This window comes from Acanthopagrus latus, chromosome 10 (assembly GCF_904848185.1).
Source record: "Acanthopagrus latus isolate v.2019 chromosome 10, fAcaLat1.1, whole genome shotgun sequence".
In the NCBI taxonomy this organism is placed as follows: domain Eukaryota; kingdom Metazoa; phylum Chordata; class Actinopteri; order Spariformes; family Sparidae; genus Acanthopagrus; species Acanthopagrus latus.
Genome location: NC_051048.1, coordinates 8055426 through 8068397, shown reverse-complemented (window position 1 = coordinate 8068397; position 12972 = coordinate 8055426). Strand labels below are relative to the sequence as shown.

Genomic DNA, 12972 nt, shown 5'->3' with positions numbered 1-12972 from the left:
AGTCCAGTGCAACTGATTATATTTCTGTACCCAAATTTGAAAGTGATCCCTCTCCTGTTGTCCCTCCTCAAGTCAAAGCATATTTTTATTCCATGTAAATATTTATGGCATGACTGTTTAACGACGTAACAATTTGCTGTTAAGGCGGCTATGTTTTAATTATACGTAAATCTTCTATTTCTATTGCATATCATGTTGAATCAGTGTTTATAAATGAACTAGAGTAAGAGAGAGAAAGAGACAGAACAACCAATTTGCATTCATTTCCTTTAATCAAACAGACATATTGGATTTGTTGACATCGCTGTGACATGAGAGAACTTCAAAAAAAAAAAGGTGCCAGTCTGAGTCTGGACCGCTAGATTCACGGCTAACCAAGCTAACTAGCTAATGGCGACTGCGGTCCACAGTTTGATTCTTTTTTTTTTCAAAGTGATCAACATAAAATCTTCTTTAACGGTTTTCAGTCCAGAAATCGTACAAATATATTTCCTCACACAATCTCTTGTCTGAAATCACATTACATGTTCCCCTTCAGTGTCATCTATTAATATTTCTCTGAACAATCTAGTGAGACTTTGACAGACAATGTAGTACATCAGTACATCTCTTCATTACTGTAAACTTTAAATATGAAGAAAATTAGAAAATACAAAAATAATAAGATAATTCAGTCTGCGGATGTGATCTGAAATGATTTGCTTTTCCTGCCTTGCCATTATATGAGGGTTAGTTTATTACAGACTGATGCAAGAAATCAAAGCTTTAATTTCAAACAGCCTTCTCTCTCATTAATCCCGCATCATTTGCTGCTCTACACACAGAACTGATCCAGTGGAAAACAGGAAGTGATGACATTTTACCACGGCAAAAACCAGCAGAGGAGATCGAAGGGAAGCTACACAGTATTACAGCGTTAGCCACACTGTCTTATCACTAACTGATCTATTTTAAGTAGTAGAATAAAAAACCCAAATAACAATGTTATGATCATCAGAGTGACTTGTAGTCAAAATAAGCATTTGTCTCATTCTGGACAAATTGTGTATTTTGCCTTAATCAGAATCATATTCCTGCCTTTTAAAAGAGAAACATTGTAAGATTGAAGTTTTCTTTTTTTTCCCTTTCTCTCTGCATTTCTTTTTCGGTTGTAAAGACAGACGTTTTTTCTTTTCTTGATCATCTGTATCAGACAGTTTTCGCTTGTTTGTGGCTTTTGACCCTGTTATACCGTTTGTATTCTCTTGTGCATTTCCAAGTGCCTCTTTGCTTTTTGCAAGTTTCTTTGGCTTTGTAGGAGATGACTTACTCACTTTTAACTTGGCAAATCCCTTGGACAACTTTCTGATATTTTTTGAGCCAGGCCTTTCAGGTGTTGGTTTTAGTTGAGGACTGATCTCTCTCACCTGTTCACCGCAGCCATCTCCCTGTTTCTCTGTTGGTGTTCTGCTTCCTGCTGATCCAGCTTGTCTGAATACTGAGGATCTTGGTGCAGTTTCACTGTGGATTTGTTTGACAATCGGCTTAACTTCGATACTGTTCAAGCTGGGCCTTTCTTGAGAATTACTCCATCTCACCTTTTCACCACAGCCAGCTCCCTGATACTGTGTTGGTTTGCTGCTTCCTGCAGATCCAACTTGTCTAAGGGGGGAGTCTGATCTATTCTGAATATGTTTGCTTTGTGTCTCCGCACTGCCACCTTTACGGTTTGTACATGTACGTCTGATATTCTGCCCTGACACTGTTTGTCTATCATCTAATCCTACAATGCTCTGATCCTCTACATCCTGACCAAAGTGTGGATGTTGACTGTCTCCCCTGTTTAGCTCCGTGACTCCCTGAACATCCCTCCTCCCCTCTCTCTCTTGCTCATGTCCCTCATGCCTGCTACTGCCTCCCTCTTTCCACCTCTGATCATCTTTCGGCACTTTCTGTTTATTGTTGTCATCTCTTCTATAGTCCTGATTCTCATTAGATGGGTAGAAGTCAGATGTTTTCCGGTGCTTTGTTGGCCCTGATCCCATCCCTCTTTCATGCACTTCGGTTTTTCCTTTCCTGTCTAACTCAACATCTTCTTGGATTGTAGGCATAATTCTGATTTTCTGCTCAAAATGCACACTAGCATCATCTTGTCTCACACTGTCACTCTCCTGAGCCTGGACACCTTCACTATAATGTTCCGTCGCTGATGTGTCTTTGCTCTGTGCATGTTTACCATCTCCTCTATTTTGCTCCTCAACTTCCACATCCATCCTCTCCTCTCTGTGCTGATGGTCATGTTTCAGCATGCTCCGTTTACTGCCACCGTCTCTTCCATAGTCATGATTTAGCTTTCCGATCTCTGATGAAATCCCTTTTTCACCAGCTTCAGTTTTTTCTTCCTCGTCATCAATTCTCCCTCCTCTCTGTTCTCTTTGTTCGTCCTCACTGACAGGTTTGAGGACGTTATCTTGTCTAACTTCCTGTGTACCCCTCAGATTTCCATCTATGTTCTCTCTAGCGTTGTCTTCAGGATAGATCGTCAAGTATTTTTCCTCCTTCTCTGACTGTTTATCCTCTCCTGTCTTTACATCCATTACTCCTGTCTCTTCATCACTCCTCTCAACTTCTTTTCTAAGATGTGCATCTTTTGCAAGCATGCCACTGATTTCTGGTTCCAAATCACTGCTACCATCTGGTGCGCTCTCTTTTCCACTGCCCTGATCGTCGACACTCTCCTCACGTTGAGTTTCTCTACAGAAGGGTTCCATCTCTTCTGCCTGGTTTTCAGCCTCTGCATTTCCTCCCTTTACCTTCTTAACACCTGTTAGTATTCCAACCTCATCTCTGTGTTCCTCAGCCTGAGCATCTTGAAGATGATAATGCAAATCATTCCTTTCCCCATTACGCAACTGATGTATGTGTGGTGTGTCCTGATCATTTTCATAATAGCTAGGGTCAGGCTGTAGCTCAACTCCTCTAGACCTAACTCTCTCTTTTTCTTGATCCCCATCGATGGCCTCCTCCTCCTCTCTCCCTCTCTTCTTCCCACCATCTTGACACTGGTCATAGACGTCACCGGTAGCAGGCAGGTGGCCTCCAGGCGCTGACACCGCCCTGGTGGTTTGAGCAGCTGCAGCAGGAGGTGTAATAATCAGCGACTCCATGCACAGTAACAACCTAACCGAGGCTGTAATTCTCTCAACACATCAAATCAGTGAGAATATTGCAAATGTTTGCCGTCTTACCGTTCTTTTTCCTGTAGAAAAGGAGATAAGCACTGCAGGATCTGGAGAGAGAAAAGCAAAAGGAATGTAGAGGTCAGAATCAGAATCAGGTCCTCGTGTGAACAGGGATTTCTCAGGATCCAGGTCACAGGTCATCAGAAGCTATATGGTGCACCTGTGATGTTCTCCTTCAGCTGGCAGCAATCAGTCAGCTGGGAGACTCTATAAGGTCCCTGTTCAGTTGGTTGTGTGTCTTCAGGGAGTAAAGACCATCAGTTTGCTTGCTGCATTTACTGTCTGGGGTGAAAATCTGGGCTGAGTGTTTGAGATTTCTGTCTTTTGGCCAATTTCCATATATTTAGTCCTCACCCCAGATCAGTGGCTCCCTCTTCACCTTTGGTTTTTGGGTCCAATCCCTTTGTTGGTCTATCATGTTTGATAGAATCAGTGGGTGGCTGTGGCTTTTATTTCCCACCACCACTTTTTAAACAACAAGAGACCAGTTTGTTTGGACCCTTTTTGTGATTTGTGTAGTGTTTTTTTTGTTAGTTCTCAACCTGCAACCCCTGTCCTTCAGGGTTTTTTTTATTTCTGGGGAAGCAAAACAAATGGATGTGTGTGTGTATCATCAAATAAATTTTATTTATATATCCCAAAATGGCAATCGCGTTGCCTCAGTGAGCTTTACAATCTGTACAGACGACATACTCTGTCTTTAGACCCTCAATTCGGGTTAGGAAAAACTTGCCCGGTGGTTGTAAAAAATAAATCAACTAAAAAGAGATGAACAAAGTATGACTTCCTCTGAGAGTTATGGTGTAATGCAGTCCTTCAAAATGATTATGCAACAAATGTATAGCGGGTTAAAAAAAAAAAGTAGGATTAAAACTTACTGCTCAAAGTTATCCACCTGGAATGGCTGGTGGTCAGCCTGTTGATGAAGGAAAAAAAAGAAAAATAATATTATGAAATCAGTTTTTCCCAGTGTAATAAGAGCTACTGTCACTTTCAACAACACTGTAGTTAAAGTGTTGAGTCTTACCAAAGTGACCGTGCCGTCGTTGAAAGTAAACCAGTTCTCATCATCCCAGATGGTGGTGCTGTAGTGTCCGCTTCTAAGATCTCCGCTGTGGTCCACAACCGCGTACAGTTCATATGTCTGATTCTGATCACAGCAGGAAAATTAAGGTCCAGGAATAAAAGAAAAGCAATTTCTTCAGATAAGAAGGTGAATATTCTATGTACCTCTGGTATCTGTAGGGTGCGGGGAACATCCACAGTCTGGTTGATCTTGACATATGTCATGTAGCTGTAGTCAAAGTCAAACCTCTTCAACAGCAGCATCAAAACCTCTGGATGATGTGTCATCACACATTGCTGCGTGAAAAGCACAGATCTTCAACATGTATTATCATGTAGTTATCATGCACTTATAATGCAATCTGTAATTTAATATCAGAGTTAATGTGGACAGATCAGTTCAGGTTTTCTCTTTACTCACAGTCGTAGCATCACATTTGGCGTCGCACTGCTCACAGTACATCTGGTTCTCCCCGCTGAACTCTGAGGCTCTAAAATGCTCCTGAATGCCATCCACCTTAAAAAGACAAAACACAAGCGAAGGCAGTCAACCAACAATGAAATGATATATAGGATTACAACTGCATTGTCCGATCCTTACCACGCTGTAGTGTTCACTGTATGAATCCACCAACGCAAGAGGAAGATGCCAGAAGGCCCCGTCTGCGTCCGATTCTGTGCCACATGCAGAACATGTGGTCCTGTCCGTCAACCATCCGTGGAAGATCTGAAAGCGCAAAAATACACACAATCACTGACAATAATTTTACATTTGATTTACAGATATTCTTTGATTTTGCATTTACCTGTGAAGCATCAGGACTGGTCAGACTTAGAATCTTCTCATAGTACTCAGCAGCATCTTGCTGTTCATACACTGAGGAGGGGGGGCAGTGGGAATAATGAAATAAATGTGTGTTTCTTTAACAAAACAAGTAAATTCATCTTTCGACTTATCTCTATTTGTTGGGCTGATGCACAGGATGAAGATCCTGATATCATTTTAAGATATTACTGCAAGTCGCCTTAATGTGAGCTGATTTAAAGCAGGTTTGATCCACAGATAGTCTATTCACAGGCTGTGTTGTTCCGTGTGTTGACACATTCTGTACCTCTGTGGATGCCCAGCTTCTTTGTGATGTTATATGTGTCTGCTGTCTGTCCTTTTAAATCATCAAACAAGACTTTGAGATGACAATCAATGCACTCAGTGGCAGGATTCTCACAGCAGTGCCTGAATAAAGACATGACAGTCATGAGAGATTCAAAGGCACACGGTTAAACTGAATTGCGTTATGTGACAGGTTATAAAACAAACCTTTCCATGGCGTCTCTGAAGTCTTCGGTCATGAACAGCACCTGCAGCACGCTGTTCAGGTAACAGGTCGCTCCTTGGTTGATCAGGCCATGATACGGAACTGTTGGAGTTTGTTAATACTGTACGTTAGTGTGGCGCCATCTTTTTCTTAAGAAATGACTACTTATGCTTTGGACTCCAGGTATATAGCTACTGGAAAAATTCTTCTTTAAATACAGGATAAAATGATGACACAATACTTTATCAAATTACCAAAGTATGATAAGCACAGTAAGATCAGTATACTTATTGAGGACCATCAAGGACAAGTATGTATTCAAGTCTCTTAAAAGGGCACTATGTGGTTCCCGCTTAGAAACTCAGACTCTGAATTTTAATATTTACAATATCAATGAAGAAATAATACAAATTAAGGAATATTTATTTTCTCCATAACTGAATAAACAATAACAAAAATAACATCCCAGAACAATGTTTGACGCTAGAAAGATGGCAGGGTCCGCCACACATAAGTAAAACAGTATGAAACTGTGTTGTTGTTCATTCAGTTTAGTCAGTCATGAAACCAAAGAGAGTTTGTTCATTTAGTTTGTTTAGGCATTAAAAAAAATCTGTGAATATTTTTCTCTACTGATTAAAACTTCTTCCTGAAAAAAACGACACAGTGCACCTTTAACTAACAACCATGTTATATCTCTTAACCAATCAGAAGCCGGGGCTGACTGCAGTCTTATGACCAGGTGCTAATCAATTAAACTATGACACTGCTTACCTTTAGAAAATAGCATACGGTTATATATAAATTATTTCCATCTATTTTAATTTTAAAAAATACTGTGTATAAATAGGTGTTCCACCATGCTCTGTGATCTGAGTGTTTTTAGGGTTTTTAGGTTTAGGGGATCCTATCCGAATGTGATTGGTCACGGAATTTGTCGTAACACCAGCTGAACAGAACATATTTCTCACCTGGAGAAGGAGAGGAGAACATATTGGAGAGAGTCTGTCTCCAGACTGAGAGTCTGTCTGTCATTTTGTTTCCTTGTGGACGTTCTTATCAGTCCTACTGCTACACCTCTGTCAGCTGCAAAGGAATTTAAATTCACAAACAATTGTTGACAATACATTAAACGTTTTTGGAGACGAAATGCAGAAAGTGACGAGCCTCGTTACCTTTGAGTTGTGACACTCATGTTTTGCAGACATCCCCGCACATTGCTGATAATCAAAGTCTTTTCATCTTGTTGTCAATTTACGAGAAGCGCATCTGCGTCCAGTAAAATAAAACCCTCTTTATAGTTTCTCTTTCACTTGTCGCTCCACCTGCTGGAAGGTTGCGTTCAGAGTCTATCGGAAATAGTGGGATGAACGACAGGGGGTTTACGCAACTAACAGGGAAGTAAAGGTGTCCGGGTTAGAGCCGGATCTCGAACATGTTCTGGTACAAAAATCCCTCTGATCATAAGTGAGGTTTAACCAGCTGAACAAAGGTAAAAAAAAACAAAAGATCAGACTGATCATGTGGAAATGAAAATGACAGGGAGGATGACTGAGATCACAACACTATTATCAAAAAATGGAACAGTTTTTGTTTGTGTGACTATGAAAGAGATGGACATGTAAAATTCAATTATGAATAAAATGACACATTAGTATGTAGCCCAATGCAACTATTTACAATCACATTTAACATTCATATTTATTTTTAACATTTATATTTAAATGTAACATTTATATTTATTGAGATGGTCTGTTTCATCACCCTCATGATCATATGAATGCACAAAGGTACATGTCAACACAATAGTTTGTTTCAAAGCGATTAACATAAAATCTTCTATTACAGCATTGCAGTAATGTGGAGTGTCCAGAAATCCTAATCAAGCAGTGCTACAACATAACATTACAACAAAAGTAAAAATAAAATATTTATAAGAACATATTTCCCTCATACAATCTCTTGTCTGAAATCACATTACATGTTCCCCTTCAGTGTCATCTATTAATATTTCTCTCTATCTAACAAGATTTTGACAAACAATGCAATAAATCAGTACATCTCTTCATTACTGCAAACTTTAAATACGAAGAAAATGAGAATGCTAAAATAACGCGACTATTCAGTTTGTGGACATGATTTAAAATGAACTACTTTTCCTGCCTTGCCATTATATGAGGGTTAGTTTATTACAGACTGATGCAAGAAAAAAAGCGCTTCTGTTCGTCCCCCTTCTCTTTGCATTTCCTCCGTGGGAAAGATGAAAACAATGGACTTGATGGATCTGCTTGATCCTCTGTGTCAGAGTTTTTGCTTCTTTGTGACTCTTGCCTCCTCCTCTTGTGCATTTCCAACTGTTTTTTGGATTGCACGTTTCTTTGGCGTTGTAGGAAATGACCCACTCACTTTTAACTTGGCAAATCTCTTGGACAACCTGCCCTCTGATGAGGTTCCTGCTACAGTTTCACTGCGGATTTCTGTATCAGTTATCTTAATTTCGATACCTTTTGAGCCAGGACTTTCTTCCCTTGTAGACTCGGGAAATTCAAGTGTTGGTTTCAGCTGGGAATAACTCCGTCTCACCTTTTCACCACGGCCAGCTCCCTGACACTCTGCTGGTTTGCTACTTCCTGCAGAACCTGCTTGTCTTAAATCGCTGCATACTGAGGACCTCGGTACAGTTTCACTGCGGATTTCTGTGTCAGTTATCTTAATTTCAATATCTTTAGAGCCAGGGCTTTCTTCCCGTGTAGACTCAACAAATTCAAGGGTGGGTTTTGGTTGAGGATTACTCCGTGTCACCTTCTCACCACGGCCAGCTCCCTGACACTCTGCTGGTTTGCTGCTTCCTGCAGATCCTGCTTGTCTAAGGGAGGAGTCTGATCTGTTTTGCATAGGTTTGCTTTGTGTCTCCGCACCGTCACCTTGATGGCTTGGATATGTTCCACTGGTTTTCTGCTCTGACATCCGTTGTCTATCAATGCTCTGATCCTCTACATCCTGACCAAAGTGTGGATGTTGACTGTCTCCCCTGTTTTGCTCCGTGACTCCCTGAACATCCCTCCTCCCCTCTCTCTCTTGCTCATGTCCCTCATGCCTGCTACTGCCTCCCTCTTTCCACCTCTGATCATCTTTCGGCATTTTCTGTTTATTGTCGTCTACTCTTTTATCGTCCTGATTCTCAGAAGAGTGGAGGAGGTCATATATTGTCAAGAGCTTTGTGGTCCCTGATCTCATCCCTCTGTCATGCACTTCGGTTTTTCCTTTCCTGTCTAACTCAACATCTTCTTGGATTGTAGGCATAATTCTGATTTTCTGCTCAAAATGCACACTAGCATCATCTTGTCTCACACTGTCACTCTCCTGAGCCTGGACACCTTCAGTAGGATAACGTTCCGTTGCTGATGTGTCTTTGCTCTGCGCATGTTGTTTGCCATCTCCTCTCTCTTGTTCCGCGACTTCCTGCGCATCCATCCTCTCCTCTCTGCGCTGATGGTCATGTTTTAGCATGTTCTGTTTACTGCCACCGTCTCTTCCATAGTCATGATTTAGCTTTCCTATCTCTGATGCGATCCCTTTTTCACCAGCTTCAGTTTTTTCCTCCTCGTCATCAGTTCTCCCTCCTCTCTGTTTGTCCTCACTGACAGGTTTCAGGTCATAATCGTGTCTAACTTCCTGTGTCCTGTGTATCTCAACTCCTCTAGACCTAACTCTCTCTTTTTCTTGATCTCCATCGATGGCCTCCTCCTCCTCTCTCCCTCTCCTCCTCCCAAGATCTTGACACTGGTCATAGACGTCACCGGTAGCAGGCAGGTGGCCTCCAGGCGCTGACACCGCCCTGGTGGTTTGAGTAGCTGCAGCAGGAGGTGTAATAATCAGTGACTCCATGCACAGTAACAACCTAACCAAGGCTGTAATTCTCTCAACACATCAAATCAGTGAGAATAATGCAAATGTTTGCCGCCTTACCGTTCTTTTTCCTGTAGAAAAGGAGATAAGCACTGCAGGATCTGGAGAGAGAAAAGCAAAGAGAACACAGAGTTTCAAATGAAGCCAAATGTTGGGCTAGTGTTAAATGTAGGGGCTTTTCTGTTACTGAATATATGCAAATATAGGTAAGTGAAATGCACACACCACAAGCATCATTTCAATATACATATGTATACATGTACAACGTTGTGACGAATCAATTGCGTATGAATACTAAAATATAAACAGTCACGCTAAAATTCACAAAGTAATGAGCATAATAACAATCATGTGGCCCAAAAAGCACAGTCTGCATCATGTAATCAAAACATTTAATCCTGCCCTGAATACATAGAAGTGGAGTTTAAGTATGTGTACATGTCCATGTTGCTACAGTAGAAATGGTATGAATGAATCCCTACATATTTGGATGAAAGCGTCCACTGTGTATGTCTTCATTTGATCGTTTCTACTGGAGTATGGGTTTGGGTCGGCCTGGTTACAAGGCCTCGCTTTGACACATTCCCATATGTGAGTGTGTTATGGACCAATCAGAGATTCTCCAAGGTCAGAATCAGAATCAGGTCCTCGTGTGAACAGGGATTTCTCAAGATCCAGGTCACAGGTCATCAGAAGCTATATGATGCACCTGTGATGTTCTCCCTCAGCTGGCAGCAATCAGTCAGCTGGGAGACTCTATAAGAGGGTTGAAGGGTCCCTGCTCAGTTGTTTGTGTGTTTTCAGGGAGTAAACGCCATCATTTGGCTCCCTCCGTTTTCTCTTTGGGGCGACAATCTGGGTTGCGCATTTTCTACCCATTTAGTTTCTCCCCTGATTCGTGACTCCCACTTAACCTTTGGTTTTTAGGTCCAAATGTTTTTTTTTCTGTCATTTTGATAGAATCTGTGGGCGGCTGTGGGTTTCATCCCTACTGCCACTTTTTAGACACCAAGGGACCCGTTTGCTTGCTTTGTTTATTTCCCAACCTGCAACCCCCGTCCCTCAGGATTTCTGTTTTCTGGGGAAACATAACAAATGCATGTGTGTGTATCTTGGCCCTTTGTTTGTAATGCAGTCCTTCAAAATGATTATGCTGTATAATGAAGTGAAGAGGTTTACATCCATATGTGGATGTGCTCATCGGGACACTTGCGCAAACTAAGAAATAATCACAAATGTATGGCGGGGTTAAGGAAAAGCTTAAAACTTACTTCTCAAAGTTATTCTCCTGGAATGGCTGGTGGTCAGCCTGTTGATAAAGGAAAAAACACAACATGAAAAAAATTCCCAGTGTAATACATAACTGTAACAAAGAGGTACTGTCACTTTCAACAACCTTGGAGTCAAAGTGTTGAGTCTTACCAAAGTGACCCTGCTGTCAAAGAAGTTAAACCAGTTCTCATCATCCCAGATAGTGGCAGTGTAGCATCCGCTACTAAGATCTCCGCTGTGGTCCACAACCGCGTACAGTTCATATGTCTGATTCTGATCACAGAAGGAAAATTAAGGTCCAGGAATAAAAGAAAAGCAATTTCTTCAGATAAGAAAGTGAATATTCTATGTACCTCTGGTATCTGTAGGGTGCGGGGAACATCCACAGTCTGGTTGATCTTGACATATGTCATGTAGCTGTAGTCAAAGTCAAACCTCTTCAACAGCAGCATCAAAACCTCTGGATGATGCTTCATCACACATTGCTGCGTGAAAAGCACAGATCTTCAACATGTACTATCATGTCGTTATCATGAACTTATTATACAATTAAAGCTGTAATTCAGTATCAGAGATAATTCAGACAGATCAGTTCAGGTTTTCTCTTTACTCACAGTCGTAGCATCACATTTGGCGTCGCACTGCTCACAGTACATCTGGTTCTCCCCGCTGAACTCTGAGGCTCTAAAATGCTTTTTAATGCCATCCACCTTGAAAAAACAAAAAACAAAACAAAAATGAAGGCAGCCAACCAACAATGAAGCACTATACAGGATTAATAAAAAAATATAAATAGTCATAAAAATATAGGCTAAGATGGGCCTTGATTGTAAGAGTCAGACTGCAGTTATTCAACAGATTTATTTTGCTGGCACTTTTCTCCATAGTGAATAACAGTAAGTGCATTCATTCTTAATACCATCATCCTAATCACAACCTTTTATCCTGAAATGCTGGTGTGCAAAATGGCATATTTAGTCTACAAGATGTCTCCTTGGAACAGAACAAATGCCACAAAGTCTGCAGATTGTCCGATCCTTACCACGCTGTAGTGTTCACTGTATGAATCCGTCAACGCAAGAGGAAGATGCCAGAAGGCCGCGTCAGCGTCCGTCTCTGTGCCACATCCAGAACATGTGGTCCTGTCCGTCAACCATCCGTGGAAGATCTGAAAGCACAAAAATACAGACGCTCGTTGACAATATTTTTTTCATTCAATTTACAGATTTTCTCTGATTTTGAATTTGTCTTTACCTGTGAAGCATCAGGACTGGTCAGACTTAGAATCTTCTCAAAGCACTCAGCAGCATCTTGCTGTTCGTACACTGAGGAGGGGGGGCAGTGGGAATAAATGTGTGTTTCTTTAACAAAAAAAGTGGTTAAACTTTCTTTTTGTCTTGTCATTTACTTATCTCTATTTGTAGGGCTAATGCACAACATAAAGATCCTGATATTAAGATATTTTAAGTTATTACTCCAAGTCGCCTTAATGTGAGCTGATTTAAAGCAGGTTTGATCCACAGATAGTCTATTCACAGGCTGTGTTGTTCCGTGTGTTGACACATTCTGTACCTCTGTGGATGCCCAGCTTCTTTGTGATGTTATATGTGTCTGCTGTCTGTCCTTTTAAATCATCAAACAAGGCTTTGAGTTGACGATCAATCCACTCAGTGGCAGGATTCTCACAGCAGTGCCTGAATAAAGACATGACAGTCATGAGAGATTCAAAGGTACACGGTTAAACTGAAATGCGTTATGTGACAGGTTATAAAACAAACCTTTCCACGGCGTCTCTGAAGTCTTCGGTCATGAACAGCACCTGCAGCACGCTGTTCAGGTAACAAGTCTCTCCTTGGTTTTGCAGGCCATGATACGGAACTGTTGGGGGAGTTTGTTAATACTGTACGTTAGTGTGGCGCCATCTTTTTCTTAAGAAATGCCCACTTACGCTTTAGACTCCAGGCTTATAGTTTAGCGCAGTATTGTATTGTTCTTCTTTTACTGACAACTTTCCTCCTTAAATACAGGATAAAATGATGACACAATACTTTATCAAATGACAAAAGTATGATAAGCACAGTAAGATCAGTATACTAAGCAAATTAAGCACCGTCAAAGACAAGTATGCTTTCAAGTCTGTATTTCAAGGGGCACTATGTAGTTCTGTAAAATAAGTTCAAACTCTCAGT

At 41.0% G+C, this 12972-nt stretch overlaps 2 protein-coding genes across 2 annotated transcripts in view; both read right to left on the bottom strand.

Moving 5' to 3' along the window:
- Positions 1-253: 253 nt before the first annotated feature.
- Positions 254-6923, bottom strand: LOC119027588. The gene is made up of 12 exons (XM_037112938.1): positions 6778-6923; positions 6574-6688; positions 5605-5704; positions 5399-5520; positions 5093-5163; positions 4888-5013; positions 4708-4803; positions 4452-4583; positions 4249-4371; positions 4100-4137; positions 3228-3268; positions 254-3112 (listed from the first exon to the last, which is right to left on the bottom strand). The coding sequence occupies exons 2-12, from the start codon at positions 6635-6637 to the stop codon at positions 1056-1058; spliced, it is 2970 nt and encodes a 989-aa protein (XP_036968833.1). The 5' UTR covers positions 6638-6688; positions 6778-6923; the 3' UTR covers positions 254-1055.
- Positions 6924-6960: 37 nt separating this feature from the next.
- The window catches only part of LOC119027589 (ubiquitin carboxyl-terminal hydrolase 17-like protein C), a 6954-nt gene continuing 942 nt past the window's right edge, over positions 6961-12972 (bottom strand). The window contains exons 3-12 of the mRNA XM_037112939.1: positions 12562-12661; positions 12356-12477; positions 12038-12108; positions 11826-11951; positions 11398-11493; positions 11137-11268; positions 10934-11056; positions 10783-10820; positions 9572-9612; positions 6961-9456 (exon numbers count right to left, since the gene is read on the bottom strand). Coding sequence (XP_036968834.1) covers positions 7904-9456; positions 9572-9612; positions 10783-10820; positions 10934-11056; positions 11137-11268; positions 11398-11493; positions 11826-11951; positions 12038-12108; positions 12356-12477; positions 12562-12661 — 2402 coding nt within the window. The 3' untranslated portion in view covers positions 6961-7903. The remainder of the gene's footprint in view (positions 9457-9571; positions 9613-10782; positions 10821-10933; positions 11057-11136; positions 11269-11397; positions 11494-11825; positions 11952-12037; positions 12109-12355; positions 12478-12561; positions 12662-12972) is intronic.

Excerpts from the sequence above, each read along its gene's own strand:
- LOC119027588 (XM_037112938.1), bottom strand. The coding sequence starts at position 6,637 with ATGACAGACAGACTCTCAGTCTGGAGACAGACTCTCTCCAATATGTTC. Across the intron at positions 5,705-6,573 it reads GTTCTCCTCTCCTTCTCCAG|TTCCGTATCATGGCCTGATC; the intron begins GTGAGAAATATG and ends AAACTCCAACAG. Across the intron at positions 5,521-5,604 it reads TTCAGAGACGCCATGGAAAG|GCACTGCTGTGAGAATCCTG; the intron begins GTTTGTTTTATA and ends GTCTTTATTCAG.